The following is a 26,284-nucleotide window of genomic DNA, read 5'->3' as shown; positions in this document are numbered from 1 at the left end:
GATGTAATTCCTAATTTCGGAACTTCAAACAAATCTCCCTCGCGCCTGCGCTCTTTCGGCAAGTCAAAGGAATACTTGAACGGGACGAAGTAAAAGTCCAACGTCCGAATTTGACTATAATCGTCTATCCTGCTGGCCGAGTGACTCAGGTTTTATCTATGTAATTCAGAAGAATACCAGATCTGAATTGCTTTACATTACATCATATTAATACTAGGGAAAAGTAAAAAATAATGCTCTCTCTCTCTCTCTCACACACACACACACACACACACACACACATATATATATATATATATATATATATATTATATTATATATATTATATATAATATAAATATATTTACGTCTAACTATTGTATATATGTGCATATTTATATAATATATATATTGTATATATATATATATATATAGATATATATATTCTATATATTATCTATATATTATGTATATATATATTGTTACGTATAACTATTGGTATATTGTCCATATTTAAATAAATCTACATATCTATATTTGTTAAATATATAATATATTATTCTTTTTGCATTTTAATTATTCTATACGTATATATTTTACGTACCAACTATTGTTATAAATATGTGCTATTGTTAATATAAATATATATATTTAATATATATATATACATATATTATATTATATATATATATATAGATAATATTTTATAATATATATATATTACATTATATATATATATAAATATATTATATATATTAATATTAGATATATTATATATATATATTATTTATATATTGACAGTGACTGTTGATAACACATTAGACTAATTATGCTTAATTTTCCTAAATGTCCATATTCTTCAATAGCGTGTATATTGTTATACTGTATAACTTCATCATTCACAAGAAATAAGTGAATTATCGCTCCGCAGAAATTGCCAACGACTCACTCCGTGCTTGGCATTATAATCTCCAAGAGATTAGAGAGAAGATTTATTGCACCTTCGGCTGACTTATTGCTTTCCCTTATCAAGCGACGCAGTCGACTTTTCACCACAAGCTAAAGGGTGTAAATATCATCTATCTATCTATCTATCTATATATCTATATATATATATATATATATATATATATATATATATATATATATATACACACACACACACACACACACACATATATATATATATATATATATATATATATATATATATATATATTACAGTAGTTTATACAGAGCCAGTGTCTTCTAAAATTAGACCCTTAAGCAGATGGAGAAACTCCAGTTTTTACTTTGATAGCTGTGTGTATACATACATACGTGTATATATATATATATATATATATATATATATATTATATATATATATATATATATGACTGGTATAAAGGTTTTGTTACAACAGAATTGCATCTAATAACACGAAATTTTCTACTGTCCCCCTCAAGACAAGACCAGAGAGACACCCAACAATAAAATAAAATCCCACACCTGGACAGGATTAAGAAGGTGACTCAAACGTTCGGAAAATCTAACCCTTTTGCTTTTATCTACCTCAATACCCTAGGCAAATCCATGATTTAACGTCCAACAAAAGCCAATCACCAAAGACACAGGAGTATACGAAATCCCATGCCTGGACTGTGACCAATCTTACATGACTTTTACAGGAAAATCACTTCCCCAGAGATTAATACAACATTAACGGTCAGTTAGATGAAGGATACCAAAGCTCAGCTATTTTAACCATATAAATAACTATAACCAATGAATAAACTCGAATTTGTCACATATAATTTATAGCAGCAAATGTCGGTACAAAAGCCAGATGATAAGAGTCAGCCTTGATTAAACTAAGACAGTTAATGAACACCTCAAAGGGCGCCTGGGATTCAGATATCATAGATACAATCTTACTTCAACCAATGCTTAAGAAGATTAAAGAAGAATTATCAGAGGGGGTGACTTAGTAAAAACGGCTACCTGTGGACGGATCTCTTGGTATAAATACTGCCTTTTCTGTAACTTTTCTCATTCATTACCTACCTGAAGAGAGAGACAACAGTCTCTGAAATATAGTACTTACTTTCTATATTTTGGCGTTTTTATGGACTCATTTTATTAATTAATATATATATATATATATACATATATATATATATATATATATATATATTATATATGTGTGTGTGTGTGTGTGTGTGTGTGTGTGTTATGAATACAAAAACTGATTTGAATTCCAAGCACAGCATGACAAACATCCTTGAATTCGTTTGCGCTAAATGTTTATTGCTTGGAAAGGACAGAACAGAGCCTACTTCCCGGTCAATGAGGTGGAAAGCATCCATACAAAAATCAGGTAGGGAAACACAGAGTCTGATTATTGTACTTTAAACTAACAGTTACAACAGCACAACACGGGTCAGCTTACCTAAGATGAAAGTTAGAACAAAAGAGAGCGTACGTGAGGCAATTTCAACGTTCAAAAATAACAGAATCTGGGTCCCTCAAAAGGCTAGAAATGTTCAAGTTGAGTTGAATATAGAATTTAGGCTAAAGGCCAAGTACTGGGGACCTATGAGGTCATTCAGCGCGGAAATGGAAATTGACAGTAAAAGGTTTGAAAGGTGTAACAGGATGAGAACCTCGCAGTTGCACTACGAATCAAGCGTTAGGAGAGGGTGGAGAGTAAGATGAAGAAAGATAATATGAAAGGAGGTACAGTAAAAGTAACGAAAGTGGATGCAGCTAGGGGCCGAAGGCACGCTGCAAGGAACCTTAAGTAATGCATACAGTGCATCGCATGAGGTCCACTGACGGCATTAACCCCCTACGGGGTAGAGATGTTACTCTGTAGGAGGACAGCGTCGTCAGTGCCTCTCGCTTTCTCACGTTCAAGTCTTTTACTTCTATTCCCGCTTTGTTCCTTCCTTCCATCTTTCCGTCCAACCTTTCGAGCTCTTACTTCTTTGTATTGTGGGGGGTGGGGCGGTTGTTTCTCCCAGATCGACCTTTATATCCTTGTATTTATTTATTTCCATTATTTTCTAGATCTCTTTAGTCTTTACCTTACTCACTAGAAATAGAATTTAGGCCAAAGTACAAGCGATAAGACGTAAGTCATTCTGCGCTGAAACGGAAATTAACAATAAAAAGGCTTGAAAGGTGTAACAGGAGGAAAACCCCGCAGTTGCACTGTGAAACAATTGTTACGAGAGGATTGGAAAAAAAAATATGAATGAAAGAGCAGTCAAAGGAATAAAAGGAGTTGTAGCTAGGGGTCGAAGGGACGCTGCAAAGCACCTTAAGTAAGGCATAGAGTGCACCGCGTAAGGTGCACTCATGTAATACCTCCCTACGGAGTTTACCTTAGTGCCCTGAATCTACAACTTCCTCTTTTCACAGTTTAAGCGCCGAATGCCCGAAAGTGTTCCAATGCTGGTCTTTACAGCCTAAACGCCACAGAACAGAAAAATATAAACTTTAAAGTTCCTGTTTGGTATATTCTCCAGTTATCGTGTAAAAGCTTAAGCAAAAGCATGTAGACATATGAAACTGTGTCAATTTTACGTCCAGAGCCAAGTGTCATGAGGTTGTTTGGTTAACAAACCTGCTCCCGGAACAATCTGAAAGCAAAGTATGTGATCTATGCAATAAAGGGCTCCTTCTATTCTAGTTTCTGGGTAGGGCAGAAAGGGTCTCTAAGTCTGAAGTCAACAGGCTTCGAGTTATGGATTAAGTGAATCCACTGATAAAATTAAAATTTTTGGGGCATTATCGTTGTTAGACATGACATAAAATGATAAAAAAATCAATCAGTCAATATACTTATCCTGCGATGGCTGTGACATGATGTTATAAGATGCTCGGGATTATATATGCATGATATAATTTTTAATGCAGATAATCATGTACAAAAATATTAATGTTTTCAGTTCCGTAACGAAATGCGTTGAAATGTTCAGTGCAACTGAGTGATCCCGAAAATCTAATCGAATGCTGTGATCTGCAGAGGAGCAGCTTTCAAACCACAATCCGGAGCAGCCAGATCAGTGCCAGTGGCACTGAGCAGAGAGTGAGAGGCTGAAAGCCTGAAAGAGGAAATCTCGAATGATTGAAATACTCTTGCATCGGCGCTCTCACAGATTTACGAATTGTATTGACGCACATCATCTCATGTACACTAATACCGAACTTGTTCTCTCTCCCTCTCCCAGGCACGCGATACTTATTAAAACAACGGAAGAGGAGACAGAGGAAATGGCGAGCAAAGGAAGAGGAGGGGGTCCCGTGATAAAAGGGCGACCACCCACAGGAAGCGGGGCGGAGGAGGAGGGGGAGGAGGAGGAGGCCCATTCAAGAGGTTATTGCCGCCCCCGCCAGGAGGGGTCAAGGGTTCGCGGGGTGAGAGGGGTCGTTCTTTCGTTCCTCCTCCTGTTGGGCTTTTCACATCAGACCACAGGTAATGTGTCTTGGGGTCATCGTAGTTCTCTGCTTAAACTTAGGATGTTTATCTGAGCTCATATAAGTTTTCACCTTATTCTGCTTTGTTTTCTTTTATGTCAAACTTTACAGTGACGCTACAAATACGACGGTTAATTTACTGTAAGCCACTTTCATTATGCCAGACGTTTATAATATAGCCTTCTCGTATCTTTTAAAACATTCAACGATGGACTAGAAGGAAAACAAGAGACACACGCAATCAATTACTCGCGATTGCGCAGACACATATGCACCCACTTAGCCACAGTCATGCAAACACACAACCATATACAATAGTGACTGAGTCCGTACGCGTGTTTATATAATTATATATATATATATATATATATATATATAAACACATACACACCTATATATATATACTATATAGATATATATATATATATATATATATAGACACACTATATATATACACACACACACACACACACACACATATATATATATATATATATATAGATATATATATCATATTATATATAAACATATAATCAGTGGACTATGGTTGCTTGTAAATTGGAAAAATGAAGTGCAAGCTCTTTCGTCTTTATTCGAAAGCATTCTCAAGCAAACTACATACACTGAAATAAAACATTACAAAGAAGACTCGGTTCGCCATACTTCAACTGAGATTAGAGGGGAGTATACTAGATACTGATTCATTTAGTTGAAGCCAGACAAATAAGGACTTGTATGTATGAGGAAATCGACATGAAATTTTTTTCTCGTGCACCTAATTGAAAAATCCTGTAGAATTCATTGACCCAAAACTAAAAATATTGACAGAAACCTCATGGAGTCTGCATTAGTACAACTACTTTTTTTGGCCAATCAGCGCTTCAGAGTGTCAAAGGAGAGGGAGCTGGTGAGAATGGAATGGAATACTGAATTTAGACCAAATTTAGCGCTGGGACCTATGAGGTCATTCAGCGCTGAAAGGGAAATTGAGAGTAGAAAGGTTTGAATGGTGTAACAGGAGGAAAACCTGGCAGTTGTACTATGAGACAATTATTGTTAGGAGAGGGTGAATTGCAAGATGGAAGAAAGAGAATATGGATGGAGGTAGAGTAAAAGGAAGGGAAAGGGTTGCAGCTAGGACGCTGCAAAGGACCTTGAGTAATACCCACACGCGACCGCGTGAGGTGCACTGACGGCGCTATCCCCTTACAGCGGATGTTTCACGGTAGTTATAATAGAAAGTAGTGGAAATCAGTCATTTTTTAATGACCTTTGTCCCTTCTTCATCTATTTAGTGTCACTGAGAATCCTATAATACGGACTGTCCCTAACACGAAGATCTTTCCCAAAGATTATGAATGATCTTTTGTGCAATAAAATTACTATAAACAAACCTTCTACTCTTAATTTTTGTTTGTAAAACAGAGTCTACTTCAGGCCAGAGGCCAAGCAATGGGATCTATGAGGTCATTCAGCGCTGAAACGGAAATAGACAGTGAAAGGTTTGAAAGGTGTAACAGGAGAAAAACATCGCAGCTGCACTATGAATCACTTGTTAAAAGACGGTAGAAGGTAAGACGGAAGAAGAGAATATAAAAGGAGGTACAGTAAAAGGAATAAGGGGTTGCAGCCAGGGGTCGAGGGCACGTTGCAAAGTACCTTAAGAAATCACTCAAGTGCAACGCATGAGGTACACTGATGGCACTACACCCATACTTGGCTTTGTAATCTTTTGCTTCACTGTGTGCAGTTTGTATAAAAATGCTTTAGAGAAAGGCGAAAAGACCTTACATTCGTAGTTTCAATTTCCTTGTGGTCTTATCTTGATTATGCCTTTGCCACCCTGTTATTCTCGTGAAAGAAGTTTTATTATATATATTTGTGTCATTAACATTTTTGAACCACGAAACATGTCTTCGCGTCAATAACTTTCTATTTTATCAGAGAATTGACACGATAATGACTACAACTCTCGCCATATCCCTAATGGAAAATTTTTAATCTAGTGTGAATCTGGACCACTGTAGTTCACACAGAACAAATCCCTTACTTATCTGAGCGCTAAATCCCTCGGGGAACCATTGATAAAAAGCCGCCCCGTTAGGCCTACTTATCACGCAAATAAAACACAATCTGGCTGAGGGCTGGCTGCTTTATTAAAGATAAGCCCGACGCCTCTACAAGGATCTATAAAAGGGGATTGAGATAAGGCTTTTCAAACCGCAGGAAGTTTAACCGATGTTTGAGGAAACTTTATTTACGATATTAATAACTCAAAGGAGACTGCGTTTTCTGTCCGAATGTTTGATCGTTCTTAGTTTTCTGTAAAAGAAAACTATAAAGATGGCCGAGCACTCACGATTAAATCATCGATAACCTGCAGCATCCACGATTAAATCATCGATAACCTGCAGCATCCATTATCGACTATAACGAGTGAAATACAGAATTTAGGCCAAAAGCAAAGCGCTGGGAGCTATGAGGCCACGCTGCGCTGAACCGCAAATTAACCATAAAAAGGCCTGAAAGGTGTGATAGGAGGAAAATCTCGCAGTTGCACTATGAATCAAACATTAGGAGATGGTGGAAAGTAAGCAAGAAGAAAGAGAACACCAACGGAGGTACAGTAAAAGGAATGGAAGGGATTACAGTTAGGGGCCGAAGGGACGCTGCAAAGAACCTTAAGTAATGTTACAGTGCACCGCATTAGATGCACCGATGGCATTTCGCCCAGCCCCCACTGGATGCGGCCTCCATATCGCCTTCAGAAAAGTTCGTTAGTCGTATCTGTCTCCTCTCGGGTTAGGAGCGAGAGAGATACTATCCGTCTCAGTCCTTTCGCCTAAAGAAACAAAATCGAATCAGCCTCACAATAAAAAATACCCTTCGCTCAGCAACAACTGACTCACATTTACGCGACACATGGAAACATAACATTCGTCACGACACGAGACTTGACTCCCTTTGGAGAGAAAGAGCGGGGAAAACCTCCCCATATCGGAGGGTTTCCGAGAGCGTGGGCCAACTGATAAAAGATAACGGAGTCAGGTCTACCAGACGTGTTTGTTTACCTCCTCGCTGAAATATAAAATGCCAAGATAATAAAAGAGTTCAAGATAATTAAGAGTTCCTTTTTAAAAGCACATTTGGTAAGGAAATGAAACGGTTTCTCTAAATTGATCCTTTATATGTTCACTAAAAAAAAAAAAAAAAAAAAAAAAAACTACAACAACAGTCTTCAGGATTGGAAACTACCAGTTTTGAAAAAAAATCGTGATCCGACCTCCAGCTTACTCGTGACGCAAACATTATATTCCTAACTTAACGTGAAGTGGTCTTCGTAATTAATTAATACTCATTAGTACTACTCATACTAACAACAAGGATCAAATAAAATGGACACAAATTAAACACGTTCATATGGTCTCAGTTATAAGTGGAAATACAAAAATAACTGAAGCGAAATATAGCGGCTAAATCAGTAATTCAAATACGTTAAAACGTGCTAAAATCTACAAACAGATAGCCAGTTGTTTCATCAATTAAAATGAAAGACATACGATTATTTTATTACAAATAATTGTTCTCCTCTGTTTAATATGCACATTATTATTATTTTTTTTTTTTGCATTTTCATTCTAATATATAAATCATAAATATCCTATCCTAAAATTTCCGCATCTTTAACTCTACCCTATATACTCTTTTCAGACCTTTTCTACCCCATTCAACAACAACAATTACAAATTATTTTTCTGCTCTGTTTAATATGCACATTATTATTATTATTATTATTTTACAATTTCATTCTATTAAATAAATCAAAAGTATCCTATCCTAAAATTCCCGTATCTTCAACTCGACGCCATAGTACACCCTCTTCAGAGCCTTTTAGACCTTTCCTACCACACTTAACAACAACACCAACAACAAAGTAGTTTGCAGGCTTACTCCCGGAGTAAGCCAAAAATGATTCGCAAAACTACTGACATTCTACATACTGACTAAAGTTGGCAGCTGGACAGAGTGTCCCTCGCGAAAGCAACACACAAACGAACATTTATTCAAGGATCCGGATTATCTGATAAAGAGGCTGCTCCCTTGATAAAGGACCTAACCATTTTGATAAGGACGATAGGGAACTTGCGAATGAGAGTGAGACTTGATCATTTGGTAAAGTTCTATTTCATGTAGGTTTTCGACAAAGTGACAAAAGGCGAAAAATGATGAAGGCGTCTATTCAAACAGCAGTAGGGCCGCATCATATACAGAAACAAGAATTTTTTTTATAAAGGAGTTGGAATACAAGACGGAGAACATCTGGTAAAAAGAGACGACGCTCTAATTTGCACCTGGGCTTATTGTGATAAAATACTTTTAATCACAAACAAACAAATGGTATGAAAGATTGAGTAAATATAATTTTTTACCATAAAGTGAATTCAACATTATGCATAGATTTGCTATAAAATTACTATTCCTTACATTTGAAACATTCTACTTGTTATAATGCTAACTGCGTGAAGTTTTGGAATGGAATGGAATATAGAATGGAATATGGAGTTTAGGCTAAAGGCCAAGCACTGGGACCTTTGAGGTCATTCAGCGTTGGAAAGGAAATTGAGAATAGGTAGGTTTGAAAGGTGTAACGGGAGGCAAACCTCGCAGTTGCACTCTGGAATAATCGTTAGGAGAGGGCGGATAGCAAGATGGAAGAAATATAATATGAATGGAGGTAGAGTAAAAGGATTGAAAGGAGTTCCAGCTAGGGGCCGATGGGACACTGCAAAGAACCTTTAGTAATGCCTGCAGGGTAACACATGAGGTGCACTGACGGCACTAACCCCCTACGGGGGCATGAAGCCTAGGTGCAACTATAGCCTATTCCGTGATGCCGTTTTTTCTTCACAACATTGGCTTTCAGCAGTGTTACCATAGGCAGTTCATCTGATTTTTTTACTTTATTTATGATTTAATGATTAGAATGCGTATTTTCCGATGTAGAATTATTTTCCGTGATGTTAGAAAACTACACGTTACTAGAATAATATAAAGTATTTTTGGCGAAGAAAAATAAAGGATTTCAATAAAATTCATTTGTATAAATAAGCAGGATATGTTTTATATCTTTATTTTTATAATAAAACATAAAAAGGCAAAGTGAAGAATTTTTTTCTTCAGTGCCGTGGCCTGTGGTCGGAAAAGCCACGGAGGGTTGCCAGATATCACCAGAAAGCTACACTAATAGACGAAATTCCTCAAAACGGCAACCCTGAGCCTAATCCGTGTTCCTGCCTTACTTGTCCTAAGGAAAAAACTACCATTTTCGCCACTCAAAATGAACAAACGTTCATGAAGGACAGTCCAGAAAAGTGGCCCTAATTATTGCTAATAATTACCTTTGATTTTTTCTCTTTTTGTTTGTTGGTAATTTCATCATATCAAGGAGGCGAAATTTTATACTATATTCCGTACACTATTTCAACTAGTGAGTGACTTACCTTTATTGGCAATATGGCATCAGCAATTCCACGCCATATTCGCATACTTATAGTCGATGTTAAATGTGATAAAAAAAAATTTTTCTCGAATGGTTTTGGAGTTTTATCACAGATTTTATCATTCCTCAACCCCTTGGGCGAATATAATATTTAATTCTTTGACAGCTGGTTGTTCCGGCTACAAAATCAAACCTTCGGACCAACGTTCCCACATCTGTTCGGGACAACGGAGCCCTGCCTCGGGATGGAGGAGACAAGACATCCATTTTCAACGTCTGCTTTTTTCCGTCTTATCGACTGCTTTCAAAATGATAAGATGAGCGTCCTTTTCTTACCCCACTCGAAAAATTATAGCCAGTCGCCAGCACGGTTGCCTGTTTGTTTGTATGGTGTTTTGACGTTGCATGGAACAAGAGGTTATTCAGCAATGGGACTAACGGCTTTACGTGAATTCCGAACCACGTCAAGAGTGAATTTTATCTCCAGAAATAAACATCTCTAACCCCTCAGTGGAATGGCCGAGAATCGAACTCGCGGTCACCGAGGTGGAAGGCCGAGACCATACCGATCACGCCACTGAGGCTCCTTCATGGTTGCCAGTACCCTGAGGCATTGACACTAGGTACCTGTCAAGGATTTCCAGTTACAGTGTTTTCTTGAGTAATGAGTCATTAACCTTGTAGGTTCCGAGTGAACTTAACTATTTGACTGTTATAACAGTTCAAATCAAATTTATGCATTCAACGAAAACCATACACTATTTTAGGCCATCTGATAAAGACCTGATTTGGCAATCGCTAATAAAAACAAATTACTCTGGACCTGTGATCAAAGCATTTCTGAATAAAACATCTCAAAGATCTGATCTTGAAGACGATACAAAAAAAAAAAAAAAAAAAAAAGAAAAGCTTGGAGCTCCGAACCCAGCATTGCGAACTCACTGACCATGCCTTGGGCTCACCCGAGAAGCTCAAGACCACCGAAATTCGTGGAAAAGCAGCAAAACAAAAAATGTCGACATACATGTGATACCACATCGCACGACTTCTTTTCTGAAATCTGCCCTTCACCGATATCATTCCCCTTTCTGTATTTTCACAGGCGAGACGTTCAACACCACACGCTTGGAGGTGGTTCGTCACATGAAGCAGAAACAGTTCACCGCCTGCGTGCGCCCTCTCGTCCCCGAGACAGTTTTGGCTGCCAGGATGTATGTGAAGTCAACTGCCGTCAACATCTATTACGACGCTGGAAATGTAACCGTAGAAGGGATGCGGCCGAATGTTTGGCACGAAATATCACTCAACTATGACACTGAGAATTACGTTGTAAGTTGATTTCATGACCTGAGAGACAGAAAAAAAAGTCGTGTGTATTTTACCAAATCAGACAGAACAATGGACATTAAAGAGACCTGCGAGTCTAAATAGTTTATGGTCACAAGCAGTATCATATCTTTCACCCCTACTCTGAGCCACATATTTCAGCCTAAAATACAACCTCAACAACGAGAAAGTACAACTGTTTCTACTTCATATGAAAAAGTTTTGCCACATTCATCTACTAGACAAGTACTATAGTAGATTCACACCAACAATGCATTTGATGCCTAGGCCGGTCCCTTACGACGCTCCTAATTGGCTATCGATAAGCCAACCACAGGGCTGGAAACTGTATCTCGAGAGAGTTCACATGGGCAGGATACGTCTTTCAAACGTATCAGACTGAGAGTTTCCAGCCCTGTGATTGGCTTATCAATAGCCAATTAGGAGCGTCGTAAGGGACGGGCCTAGACATCAAATGCACGGTTGATGTGAATCTACAATAGTACATGAAAATGGCACCACAAACATTTGTCAATATATTTCAGACCACTTAACTCCGAACATTTTTACCGAGTTGCTATGTTATTAAATTACATTATTTTTTTCAGCACACACTGGTCGCTACGGTAGATGGGGAAACCATACCTTTCAACAAACCAGATAAAAAAATGTGGACGAGTGCATATGCGTTCAGCTACGTGGACTTCCTCGTCAAGGTAAAAAATAAAAGACCATCGGAAATATGTTTTGGTGAACAAGAACATGATATATAAACCTGAAGCTCAGCACACACCTTTTAGAGAGTCTGAATCTGGGCCTTGTGGCTTTGGGGAGCATGAAGGGCTGATTTTGTTAAGTGATTCAAATGCAAAAGGTATGTGGTCCGATATGGAGTTCCTAAAGTAAATAAGAGAGGAGAGAGTTTTTGGTTTCGTGAGTAAAATATTTCCATAAAAACTTGATAATGAGAATGTGGTGAGAAGTCGATGGATGCAATGGTGAGAGGAAGAGTGGCTGGAGATATATTTAATCATTATTAGGATGAAGCAGAAGTTAAAGTTGACGTGAGGAAAAGTGTGAGGTATAGAAATGTAGCTGTAACGGTCATTAGGATAAAGGAGTAAATGAACTGCGCATAAAATTCCACGATGGTCACAGAATTAACAGGGATCATGTCTTATTTTAGGAGGGAGGAATGAGGTATTAAACAGTAAGTGGTGGGATGAGAAAATGAGACGTTTAGTGAAGGAAGACCAGAGATTATTTGCGGTGTAATTGTGCAGGGCAGTAGGGAGAATCATGCACAGGGGTAGAGATAGACGGATAAGGTCAAAAGAGAGGCAAGAGAGAAAATGAAGGCACGCAACAGAAAAAGAAGGTGAACAAGGTCTTTGGGGAGGATAAGTAGTTTAACCAAGAAGTCAACAGAGAGAGAAAAGTTAATGAATCTCATACTAAAATATGAAGTGGTGCAGTTTTGGGTCCATGCAGCAAATACTTTGAGGCTTTGTCGAGTGTGCTCGGGAGATGAGAGGCAGAGCTGAATGATGCAAGAATGAATGAGGTTAATTTCAACATTACTGCTGGAAATGACAGCTCTGAAAGGAAACAATTAAGAGCTTGGAGAATGGAAGATAACAGTAGTTGACAAGATTATGGGTGGGATGCTACGGTACGGTGATTAATGTACGACAGGTTATAGAATATAGAACTTAGGACAAAGGCCAAGTCCTGGGACCTATGAGGTCATTCATCGCTGAAATGGAAACTCTCAGTGAAAAGGTTTGAAAGCTGTAACAGGAGGAAAACCTCACAGTTGCACTATGAAGCAATTGTTAGGAGAAAGAAAGATGGAAGAACGAGAATATGAATTGAGGTATACTACAGTAAAAGGAATGAAAGAGGTTGCAGCTAGGGGCCGAAGGGACGCTACAAAGAACCTAAAGTAATGCATACAGTGCACCGCATGAGCTGTATTGACGGCACTACCCACCTACTGGGGAGTAATGTATGGTTGAATGGTCGAGGAGAGTATATAAAGTACTTTTGGATGCGGGAAAGGTTCTGAAGGAATGATTGAGAGGAAGGAACATGATAGGAATCTGACACAAACATCGATCGACAGGGAAAGAGAGTCGATACAAAGATTGAAAGGGATCATGGGATCATGCGTCTGTGAGGTTGTCTTTCTTTACCATCCAAAAACACGAAGAAATGCTTGAGCACCGAGGTAATCCATTGACAGATCTCGAACGCCATGTTTCATAATTCATCTTTCTCAAACAGGGCACAATTGAAATAACGGGCTGTCCACCTCCTGAAGATCCTACAACCACAGCTGCGCCTACGACTACAACTGCAACTACAACCGGTAACAGTCGTTTAGCTTTATAACATTTCTGAATGTTGGGTAATTAAGGATTTCATCAAGACGGAATACTTTTTAACACGATTAGTAAATCCAGTAACTCTACTGTAACAACAGCTACTATTACTTGCACTACTGACAATACTAATACTTTACTTCCAACAATGACTGGGAATTTGTTAGTTCTTTATAATAAAACATGTAATCAAACTGTTTACTGACCAGGAATTATGAGACTCGTAATTACCTGGACTCCCATAAAAACAGAGTTAGTCTCATTTTATATGATTTGTTTTCCAAACTAATATCTACAATGCACACGACCGAAAAAAATCTTATATTTCGACACATTTAAGACTTCCTGTTATCAAGTCTTTACTTTATATAAGGCATGTGCAACCTCGAGGGGAATCCAAAATTTTCAAAACCCTAATCGGTAAAAAAAAAAAAAAAAAAAAAAAAGGGTTACCCGGTCCCCTAAGACAGGCAATGAAAAATGAGTCAAACACACGAGTTTTGCAGTACTTTTTACTTGCATATTTTCCGCAATCGTTCACACCGTGCAAGTTTTTTTTACTTTCTCCATGACAATAATACTTACATCGTGCATCAGAATTCTACAAAAAAAAAAAAAAAAAAATGTACATGGAAGCAGCTGACTCCTGGCATAATAAATTGTCCGATAATTATTCCTGGGGAATGAGTTGAAAACACTCACCTTCGTGAATATTTGGTTTAATAAAGAATGCACAGGAAGAATAACAGGCAATCTTGTAACTAGCTGAGCAGTACATGTTCATATATAAAAGGGAGCGACAAAGTGTAAAAATTCCTAATTGTGACAAGCCTTAAAACTAACACTAATAAACTATTACATTTGCAGAAGCTTCGATTCACGAGACTCCACACGGTAATGTTAGCTATTCCATGTCAACAAAACCCTATACCGAAATCGTTACAACAGATACAGACAAAACAGCAGTTACAACTAATAATGCTACAAGTGCCATCACAACTACAGATACAACTATGGACATAGTTACAACCGCAGTCACAACTGACAGAGTGACAGTTATTGCAAGCACAGACATAGCTACAACTACTGGTGGTAACATACAATAAATTTCATTATTGTTAATATTAGATGTCGATTTTGCCAGATTTCTTTAGCTGAAGAATTGCTTTCTCCCGCTTACTGCTTCAGTCTTACAACAAAATCGCGCAAGAGAATTGTATAAAAAATTGATAAAAATAACAATTGCTATTGCTGTCTGAGCTGCTGTTGCCAACCTGCCATGAATAACGATAGCTTTTTGCCAGTATCTTTCACTGTCTCTAGCAACTAAAAAAAAACTGTGCACACACAAAAAAAAAAAAAATTCTGTAACCATTTTCAAAAGGCGTTTTTGTTCAGGCCACTGGACAAAGCAACTAATTTGATGCTGTTCATATTTTAATTATCTTAAACGCTTAGAAGGTTCGGATCCGATAAATTACTAGGTTTCTAGATCTAACTAAAGCATAGATGTTTACATGGTACTGGCCTCTCTTCTTTATAGTCGTGAAAATGCCACCAAAAAGTATGGTCCCACTTTGGGATCGTTTCTTAAAGCAAGTGCATTTATTCAAAAGTTTTAAATATATTTAACAATGTAATATACTTAATGCTATTCCTTTCATAAATATGTTCATCAAATGTAATTTAAGCTAACAGAGTAATTGCCGGCTTTCTATAGCTTTGCTATAAAGATTGTATTCGTCTGATGTGCCGATTTAAATGTGTGGCGTTGGCTGGAGATGTAGTAGATTAAAGACCATTTTCCCAACTTCAGTTACATACCGGGTCTTTTGTGATAAGGATACCACAAAGTCGCTCATTAACGGAGCTTATACACTAGGAACATTCACATGCATGCCACTGATAATACCAGTTTGAATTTCCTTCTCAGAAGTTCTATTTCCAAGAAAAACTATCCGATCAGCGTAAAATATGAATTTTCCTAACCAAAGTGTATAAAAGTGCAGGAATTAATATTCCATAAAACTTAAAAAAACAGGTTTTCTGATCAAAATTCCAGTCTTTCCGGTAGTTCAGTAACGCAGACGGTCACACCTTCCATATTCTTCCGTGATTAAGTAACACACATTACTGCCATGCCATTTCCCGTAGGGCAGTAGCGCCATCTGCGCACCTCACGCGGTTCACTGTGGGCATTACTTTTAACCCTTAAACGCCGGAGCGGTAAATAAAAAAATGACTCCCGTGTGCCGGAGGGGTTTGAGAGTGAGCGCGTAAGCGGAAAAAATATTTTTTCAAAAAATCACAGCGCGCTTAGTTTTCAAGATTAAGAGTTCATTTTTGGCTCCTTTTTTTGTCATTGCTTGAAGTTTAGTATGCAACCATCAGAAATGAAAAAAATTATCATTATCATATATAAATAATGCGATATATGATAGCGCAAAAACGAAATTTCATATATAATTGTATTCAAATCGCGCTGTGCGCCAAACGGTTAAAGGTAACAAGTTACTTTTTTTTCGTTGTAATGTGCACTAAATTGCGATCATTTTGATATATAACACATTGTAAAACGATAAAAGCAACACAGAGAAAATATTATCACAAAATGATGCATGAATTCGTAGCGCGCGGATGTAAAAAAATAATTTTTTAAAAAAATTCACCATAAATCGAAATATTGTTATAGAGACTTGCAATTTGTTTCAAAATGAAGGAAAATGATTGAATATTACGATACTGTAAGAGTTTTAGCTTACAAATGCAGTTTTTGACCATTTCGAACGAGTTAAAGTTGACCGAATGTCGAATTTTTGTTAAAAATTTTTTATATGCAAATATAAAAAAAATGAGAAATGCTACAACCTTCCAATAATTTTTGTTATATTGTGCATGTTTTTGCGCACATTTTCATATATAAAACTTTTAAAAAAGCGTAATATGAAAAGGCTCAAATATTAGGAGAATGTGACCTACGCGTTTCCGAGATTTTCGGCCGAGAATCGGCGCGCGGACGGAATAAAAATATTTTTTTTCAAATATTCACCATAAATCGAGATATTGTTCTAGAGACTTGCAATATGTTTTAAATTGAAGATAAATGATTGAATATTACTAGACTGTAAGATTTTTATGTTACAAATGCGTTTTTTTACCATTTCGGTTGAGTCAAAGTTGACCGATCGTAGTTTTTTTCGTACTTATCGTACTTTATATGCAAATATTTCAAAAATGATAAATGCTACAACCTTCCAATATTTTTTGTTATATTGTGCACGTTTTTGCGCACATTTCCATATATAAAACTCTAAAAAAAAGCGTAATATGAAAAGGCACAAATATTAGGAGAATGTGACCTACGCGTTTAGGAGATTTTCGGCCGAGAATCGGCGCGCGGACCGAATAAAAATATTTTTTTCAAATATTCACCATAAATCGAGATATTGTTCTAGAGACTTGCAATATGTTTTAAATTGAAGATAAATGATTGAATATTACTAGACTTGTAAGATTTTTATGTTATATATGCGTTTTTACCTTTTCGGTTGAGTCAAAGTTGACCGATCGTAGTTTTTTTCGTACTTATCGTACTTTATATGCAAATATTTCAAAATTGAGAAATGCTACAACCTTCCAATATTTTTTGTTATATTGTGCATGTTTTTGCGCACATTCCATATATAAACCTTTAAAAAAAGCGTAATATGAAAGGCTCAAATTATTAGGAGAATGTGACCTACGCGTTTCCGAGATTTTCGGCCGAGAATCGGCGCGCGGAGGGGAAAAAATATTTTTTTCAAAAATTCACCATAAATCGAGATACTGTTCTAGAGACTTGCAATTTGTTTTAAAATGAAAGATAAAAATGAATGGAATATACTAGACTGGACTTGTAAGATTTTTATGTTATAAATGCGTTTTTTGAGACCTTTTCGGTTGAGTCAAAGTTGACCGAGTCGTGAGTTTTTTTTCGTCTTATCGTACTTTATATGGCAATAATTTCAAAAATGAGAAATGCTACACCTTCAATATTTTTTTGTTATATTTTGCATGTTTTTGCGCACATTTCCTATATAAACCTTTAAAAAAAGCGTAATATGAAAAGGTTCAAATATTAGGAGAATGTGACCTACGCGTTTAGGAGATTTTCGGCCGAGAATCGGCGCGCGGAGGGGAAAATTTTTTTTTTTCAAAAATTCACCATAAATCGAGATACTGTTCTAGAGACTTGCAATTGTTTAAAATAAAGATAATGATGATTGATATTACTAAGACTGTAAGATTTTTATGTTATAAATGCGGTTTTTGACCTTTTCGGTGAGTCAAAGTTTGACCGATCGTAGTTTTTCGTTACTTATCGTACTTTATATGCAAATATTTCAAAAATGATGAAATGCTACAACCAATTCCAATATTTTTTTTTTGTTATATTGTGCATGTTTTGCGCACATTTCATATATAAACCTTTAAAAAAAAGCATAATATGAAAAGGCTCAAATATTAGGAGAAATGTGACCTACGCGTTTCCGAGATTTTCGGCCGAGAATCGTCGCGCGGAGGGGAAAAAAATATTTTTTTGTTTTTTTCCAAAAATTCACCATAAATCGAGTACTGTTCTAGAGACTTGCAAAATATGTTTTAAAATAAGATAAAATATTGAATATTACTAGACTAAGATTTTTATGTTATAAAAGCGTTTTTTTGACCCTTTTCGGTTGAGTCAAAGTGACCGATCGTAGTTTTTTTGTTTTTTCGTACTTATCGTACTTTATATGAAATATTTTCAAAAAATGATAATGCTACAACCTTCCAAAATTTTTTTGTTATATTGTGCATGGTTTTGGCGCACATTTCCATATAAATAAACCTTTAAAAAAAGCGTAATATGAAAAGGCTCAAATAGTTAGGAGAATGTGACCTACGCGTTTCCGAGATTTTCGGCCGAGAATCGGCGCGCGGGAAGGGAAAAAAATATTTTTTTCAAAAATTCACCATAAATCGAGATACTGTTCTAGAGACTTGCAATTTGTTTTAAATGAAGATAAATGATTGAATATTACTAGACTGTAAGATTTGTATGTTATAAATGCGTTTTTTGACCTTTTCGGTTGAGTCAAAGTGGACCGATCGTAGTTTTTTTCGTACTTATCGTACTTTATATGCAAATATTTCAAAAATGATAAATGCTACAACTTCCAATATTTTTTGTTATATTGTGCATGTTTTGCGCACATTTCCATATATAAAACTATAAAATAAGCGTAATATGAAAAGGCACAAATATTGGAGAATGTGACCTACGCGTTTCGGATATTTTCGGCCGAGAATCGGCGCGCGGAGGGAATAAAAATATTTTTTTCAAATATTCACCATAAATCGAGATATTGTTCTAGAGACTTGCAATTTATTTTAAAGTGAAGGTAAATGATTGAATATTACTAGACTGTAAGTAATTTGCTTACCCAAAAAAAAATATTTATATATATATATATATATATATATATATATATATATATATATATATATATATATATATATATATATATATATATATATATATATATATATATATATATATATATATATATATAATATATATATTAGATATCTATATATATTACATTCTTCGATTCTGGTACCAATACATAAATAAAAGGAATGCAGGTGACACTTCTCTTTTCGCACACAATGAAATGTCTTATTATTATTTTATCATGCACACATTCAGATATATAAAAAATTGTAATAAATATAAAACTAAATATAAAATAAATGCAGAATACTCACTCGTAATCCTGACTCTTCGTTCTATTCTTGTTTTCTCCCTCCTCCATTGAAGAGTCCTTGCATTTTTTTCCACTCGACATGACGAGGTACAGGTGAGGAGGGAGACGCGCGCCCATTACTGCTGATGGACCCGGCGGCCCCGTGCGCCCTCCGCTGTCGGTTTAGGGGGCGCGCTCCAATACATGACCTTAGTGTGGTACTTTCGGTCACACTCCCTATCCTGCAAAGAGCAACTTTGCAGAGACGACAGAAGAACCGGGTGTCTCTCCTTCTGCCATTCATATGGCACACCCGGCACCGTTTCTGCCTTCGCCCTTCTGAGGCCTCCAGTATGTGTTCCCCTGGCTGCAGCCGACACGCAGGGTCCACTACCCGACGAGAAGCGGTGATGGCGGGGCCGGCAGCAAGAGGGGCGTCGTCAGCAGGGGCGCGGCAGCAGGGGCATCGTCAGCAGGGGCGGCGGAGCAGCAGGGGGCGGCAGCAGGGGGCGTCGGTCAGCAGGGGCGGCGGCAGCAGGGGCGTCGTCAGCAGGGGCGTCGTCAGCAGGCGGCAGCAGGGGTGGCGGCAGGTCGAGCGAAGTTGGCCCTCCTATCTGCCCTTTCCTCTAGGGGCAGATCTGCAGCTCGGGGCAGGGGTCAGTTATGGAAGGCCACTCATCGGGATCGAAGTTGATGAGGGCATTCCCGGCTACCTCTAGGAACTGTATGTGGGTCAACCTCAGAAGATTGTCACCGCGGTACCCACAGTACAGTATGTAGGCATTTTGGAGGGCCAACTGAAGGATGTATTTGAGGAGCTTCTGTGTCCACCTTCTGGTTCTCCTGGCGAAGGGATAGTACTGGATGAGCTGATCAAAGAGATCAACTCCTCCCATGTGCCTGTTGTAGTGCCCAATGACAGTAGGCCGCTCGGTACGAAACTCCTCAAACACAACTCGGCCCTGTCGACGTGTCTTCTTCCGCTGTACGATCTCTTCTTGGATGGGTTCATGACTCGTCGTAATCATGGGGACGAGTCGGACACCCTTCCAAACAGATGACGAAGACAGCGCCCTTCCGCCGCCACTCTGTTCTCTCCTCTTGCCAGGTGTTGCGGATGACTAGCGAACCTCTTGAGGACATTCGGGGCCCCACGCACCAACCGAAGGGTACCACTGACGTGAACACACCTGCTTCATACAGTTCCTGGGCCAGGGATACCGAGTTATAATAATTATCCATAAACAGGTGATATCCCTGGTTACGGAAACGTCCCACAAGGTTGAATACAGTGTCACGCAGCGTGGAGAAGACCCCGGTATACACTGAAAAGTCCACAACGTATCCAGTGTTGGCCTCGGTAATGAGAAAGAATTTCACACCATATTTCTTTGGCTTCTTGGGGTTTATAAACACTTTTATACTAAGACGTCCTTTGTAAGGCATCATCCCCTCATCCAAAGACAGGTTCTTTCCAGGAATCACGAGATTACTACACCGCTCACGGATATAATCCAACACTGTACGCACTAAAATGAGGCGATCACTGTTATTCCGGGGTATGGCCCTTCGGTTGAAGGCGTTGAAGTACCTGTCCATCGCCAGGAAATTATCACGGGACATAACGCCAGGCACATTCGGCATACATAAAAAATAATTTCTCCTCCAATATTGCCTGACGTCGACAGCAGGTGTCAAACCAAAATAAATGTGGAGCCCCAAAAAATGTGCCATGTCAATGAGGTTGCAACCCCGCCAGTAATACGACAAGGTCGTCTTCAGCTCATACCGGCAGTACCGAGCGTAGTCCACCGTCTCGTGTACCAGGTATTCCAGCAATTCCCGCGTCAGGAAAAAGCTGGATGAACCCCAAAACAGTCAGGGGTACTGGTACGGTCATCCCAGGGGTTGCCGTGAAGGGGTGCATGTTAGGAGGGGTGGGTCCTCCGTCCACCCCTCGTCACTCTCCGACGACCGACCTTCACCTTGGCGCGCACGGGTGCAGGCACGATGCACACTACCCCCCCCCCCCCCCCCCCCGTTGGGGGCCCATCACCCCTCACTTAGGCCCTCACTTTCTGTATCGTCCTCTGCGATAAAACTTGAGCCCGTATCCCCACCCTCCCCCTCCTCCTCAGATTCCCCCTCGTATGCACTGAATTCGAGCTCACTTTCGGGATGTGAGCCTCGAACGGACATTGGGGGCAAATATTCATCCTCACTTTCATCGGGACTGATGTCCTCATCACTTGATGACCATCCGCCATCAAAATGAGGACTTGCGACATGTTCCCGATCAAGCTCCGAAAGATATTCGTCTATGTCCCTTGGTTGGAGGCCTCCCAAATGCCTACGAATGCCCCTAAGGACGCCCACATGCTTCCTAGGGGTAACCAAAGGCAAACGATGTGTTCCCGAAACACTTTCAGCCACACGTGGCCGCACAGAACGGCCTTGAGGCGCGGGGTCATGCTGGGTGCTTGGCCCCTCGCCAGCATCCAGGTCCAAAACTCGCCTTACATGATCCCTTCCGACGGGTAAAACGCGCCTTTCACGGTTCACACGTCGTTGAGACATATCTAGGAATGTCCTGTAGCAATACAAATGCTCAAAGTCTCGCACAAGTCCAGAAAAACACGCTTTTCACGAAAGATCGCTCTCGGATGGTGCGCTACTGATGCTGGCTGGAGCGAGAAGAAGGGATATCGCGCATGCGCACCTGGGTCACGCTTCAAAACAAAACAAGGCCTTGATCCGTGAACTCCCAGCATTCCCCAAGGCGCGTGATTCAAAAGTTTTAGGCTGGTAGGCCTATAAGTATTTTTCCGCGAATTTTAAAAAAAACTTTCGTATGTCGACGTAAAATACGTCCAGTCAGCACCCGACAGACAATTTATCTCGACGTAAAATACGTCCAGTCGGCGTTTAAGGGTTAAGGAACCCTTCAGCGTCCCTTCGACCCCTAACTGCACCGCCATTCACTCATTTTACTGCACTTCCGTTCATAATCTCTTGCTTCCTTCTTACTTTCCACCCTCATCTTACAACTGTTTCATACTGCAACTGCGAGGTTTTCCTTCTGATATACACTGAAATCCTTTTACTCTCAATTTCCCTTTCAGGCGCTGATTGATCTCATAGGTACAGTATTGCTCAAACCTCATGCAACATGATTCTTTTTGTATCGTCCAGATTCTCAGACTCAACGTGACGTTGCCAAGTAGTGTAAACTTTTTTTTTCTAATGCCATACATGTCTTAGAAAAGTTTGTGAATTCACAGCTAGCCCCATTTTCCTTATGGTTATATAAATATGACCCCTTTTATGCATTTGTATAATTTGTAAGCTGTGTGATTTGAACTGATTTTTTTTTTATTGTCTTACCTTGCTTAGTTCAAAGTGTGGTTTGATAAGGTTAGCGGTGCCATCAATGAAGGCACACTTAGCATGCTCCTTGGACTGGTCAACATAACTACGTCTGCTGCATTATGACAGTAGACCTAATAAGCTCAACAGTCATAACAACATTTTCAAAGTAGGAATATGAAATAAATCAAGTTTTCTTTGAATGTTGAAGCTTTTGGCTGTGTTTAAGCTCTTTTTATGTTGCAAAATGCTTTATAGCCCTAAAAGAATAATCTAAGCCTTCTGAGATGTAATCTGTTACTAATGAATTTATTTGTAGGGATTAATTGTTCTTTGACGAATGCAATAGGAATAAGAATTACCAGTTTTCTTTGAATGTTGAAGTTTTAAGCTGTGTTCAAGCTGCCTGTATGTTGCAAAATGATTTATAGGCCTAAAAGAATAATCTAAGCCCTCTGAGATGTAATTTGTTACTGTTTTTATTTGTAAAGGATGATGATGATTTTGATTATATGGAGATGGCTAGTAATCGAAATATCATAAGTATCAATATCGAGGCGTATGGAACACTTGTTTGTTAACTGGTTTAAAATATTATTTTCTTAAAAGTCCTTCTCGTTTTTGGTGTATAATTTATTCTTTCATAGGGTAACTTGAAGTGCAAGAATGTGTAGATAACCTCATTTGCTTTCTGGCTAGAAATTGTGAATGTTAAATGTAAAGTAAAGAAATCTAACACCTAGGCCTAGGAACAATTCTTGGTTATTAACAAAAGAATAATTGCATAGGCAACTATTTGGTAGTATGCCATCATTTTTGTATTTAAGAAATATAACAAATAATTATGTAGGAAAATTACCAAATATTCCTGTAACACATAAAAAGTAAACGTGTTCATGATAATTTCGTTGTCGCTACTCATTGTAGACTACACCAGGTGGTTGTTGTGCCGTGCTCACACGTTGATATCGGTGGGCGCATTCTACTTTGTATATATACATATTTACATTTTTTCTGCGTTGAGGTGTAAAAGCAATCAAATCGGACTATTTCGAATTTTACGCTTGCTTTTGAACTATTATTAATGTTATGACAATTTTTTCGTTGTTTTTATTTAACATTTGAACTGAGGTTTGAAGACGACTTCGTTTTGGTCAAATGATTCAGCGATGTGTGAACGAAAATTCTGAAAATGTTTCGTAAGAGTATTTTTCTGAAATTTGTTACACGTGACATTTTCTTACAGTTTTGAAATATATGACAGGTTCCACCCTTATGAAACATATTATGGCCTTATTGTATGCAATAATCGCGTTTTCGCATCGAAATAATAGATAATTATGGAGCATTTACTTTGCCAGTTAGTGAATTTTGAACGAAATCCTATGGAGTCATGTCGCATGAGATTTGAGCATCACTGTACAATTGCTTGGCTTTTTGGCCTAAATTCTATATTCTAATTCCAACACTGCAATTATTTAGTTACCACACGGCGGACTACTCAACTTCCACCTCCCAATCAGCAAGGGCAGTCACCGCGTTCCTTTGGGAACCAGCTGCACCTACTTTTTAGCCTGTTACTTTTTACCCCCTCTATTCCCCTTTCCTTTCTTTCATCTTGCTGTCCAACCACGCTTATAAACCAATTTTCATAAATTAAAGGAAGAATGATTAACTTGTCATATTCATGATTAAACTGGCAAATCCACCGTTGTCTCGTCTTATCTTTATTATTAGGCTAATAAGCTATTCTGCCCATTAAGTAGTAAGTTGAATCACTTCATATATAATTTACTCTCAAAAACGCAAGCATTTGACTCAATCCAAAACAATAAGAATGGTGTTTTCTTATGAACAAATTTATCCATGTCAATAGTTTAGCCATGATTTGGCAGAGCTATATACAGCCAAAAGTCTTAAACCTGGTATACTTGCAGAAGTTCCTGTGTATGCGGTTACACGCGGCCAGACCCCATCTCCCATCCTCAAAGTTACAGAATCACCAACATTATCCCACTTAGAAAATCAAAGCACTTCTCCCAAGGCCTATGACACAAACACAACCCCAGACACAGGTAGGCCACAAAATTATACTATTACTATATATAAATGTGCATGAATGGTTTTACTGTGTGGGTCTGCATTAGGCCACAAATATATACTGGGTTATACCGGAGGTCTTGCATTTATAAAAACCAGAGGCCCAAACATTTAGGCTAAATAAATATACAGCTTCATCTCAGCTTGTTGCACAACTAACAATTCGAATGGAATAATGAGTAAATCTAGGTAATAACTCCGCGTCAGGTATTTCCTTGGAAATTACTCTTTTCTATAGTATTTGGGTCACGTATTCAGATTTTGACGTTATTTTTTGGGGGTCGACTGTAATGAACCTCCAGGGGCTAGTACAGCGAAATACAATTGAGGCCTCAATCCTTAGTGGCCGTCGAATTCGCGGGAGCGTTCCTTGCAGTCCGTGCGGAGTTATTGCCTAGAATTAACGAATAATGTATACTACGCAGGCCTATGAGTGTTAAACCATCGGTAACATTTGATTGCTTACTACTTCAGGTGTAATAACTGCGGGCGATGGTGAATCCTGGATTTGGTTGATCGGATCAGTAGGCGCCGTTCCTGCGTTACCGCTTGTCATCGGCGTTGCTGTTCTTGTCATCGTAATAGCCTCAATAATTCTTGTGTGCTGCTTGAAGAAACGAGACACCAAAGCGAAAAAGGTCAACGACAAGGAACGTAACAGTCGGTCATTGGCCGAAAATACGATGCTTTTGGGTCCGTACGGTTTCGATGAGAGAAATGCCAAAAATTTGGCTGTTCCAGAAGACGAAGTTAATGGCCGTAGTTACCCTGACAGTAATATGTCCAGTTTCAAGGAGAGTTATCAGGTTGCAGATTACCACCACAATGTTGGCTAACTGAATGTAAAGAGCAAGCTTGGTAAACCTACTTTGATTCGTGTGTTTATTTATATTTTTTTTTTTCAGTGATATATATATATATATTATAATATATACCCATATTATATATAATTATATATTATAAATATATCTATATATATATATATATATATATATAAGTTAATATCTATATATATATTATATATATATATATATATATGTATATATATAGATATATATAAATATATATCTTTATATATATATATATACTAATTATGTAATCATATAACATATACATTATACATATACATACATATAATATAATATATATATATATATATTATCATTAAATTAGTATATATATTATATATAATAATATATTATATATATATATATATGTAATAAGCACACACGTACATTTGAAATGTTTAATAGATTTTGGTGCACGAGTGTTTGTTTCGTTACGTAAGACTAGCAGAGGCATAACAATTGGTCCATCTTGTATGATGAAAAATTATCAGGCCATATCTTAGTATGCCTATGTGCAGTGTTCATTTTAATTAACTTATTGGTTCATCT

At 38.0% G+C, this 26,284-nt stretch overlaps 1 protein-coding gene across 2 annotated transcripts in view; it reads left to right on the top strand.

Moving 5' to 3' along the window:
- The window catches only part of LOC135197871 (uncharacterized), a 32,273-nt gene extending 6,498 nt beyond the window's left edge, over positions 1–25,775 (top strand). The window contains exons 2-8 of one of the 2 annotated variants that reach the window (XM_064225066.1): positions 4,197–4,441; positions 11,046–11,272; positions 11,878–11,985; positions 13,556–13,640; positions 14,521–14,745; positions 24,725–24,862; positions 25,362–25,775. In XM_064225066.1, coding sequence (XP_064081136.1) covers positions 4,240–4,441; positions 11,046–11,272; positions 11,878–11,985; positions 13,556–13,640; positions 14,521–14,745; positions 24,725–24,862; positions 25,362–25,723 — 1,347 coding nt within the window. In that variant the 5' untranslated portion in view covers positions 4,197–4,239 and the 3' untranslated portion in view covers positions 25,724–25,775. The remainder of the gene's footprint in view (positions 1–4,196; positions 4,442–11,045; positions 11,273–11,877; positions 11,986–13,555; positions 13,641–14,520; positions 14,746–24,724; positions 24,863–25,361) is intronic. The other variant, XM_064225067.1, reaches the window with a different exon arrangement.
- Positions 25,776–26,284: the final 509 nt, after the last annotated feature.

Source organism: Macrobrachium nipponense, chromosome 21 (assembly GCF_015104395.2).
Source record: "Macrobrachium nipponense isolate FS-2020 chromosome 21, ASM1510439v2, whole genome shotgun sequence".
In the NCBI taxonomy this organism is placed as follows: domain Eukaryota; kingdom Metazoa; phylum Arthropoda; class Malacostraca; order Decapoda; family Palaemonidae; genus Macrobrachium; species Macrobrachium nipponense.
Note: the sequence above shows the minus strand (reverse complement) of the source record. Positions and strands in the feature narration are given on the sequence as shown.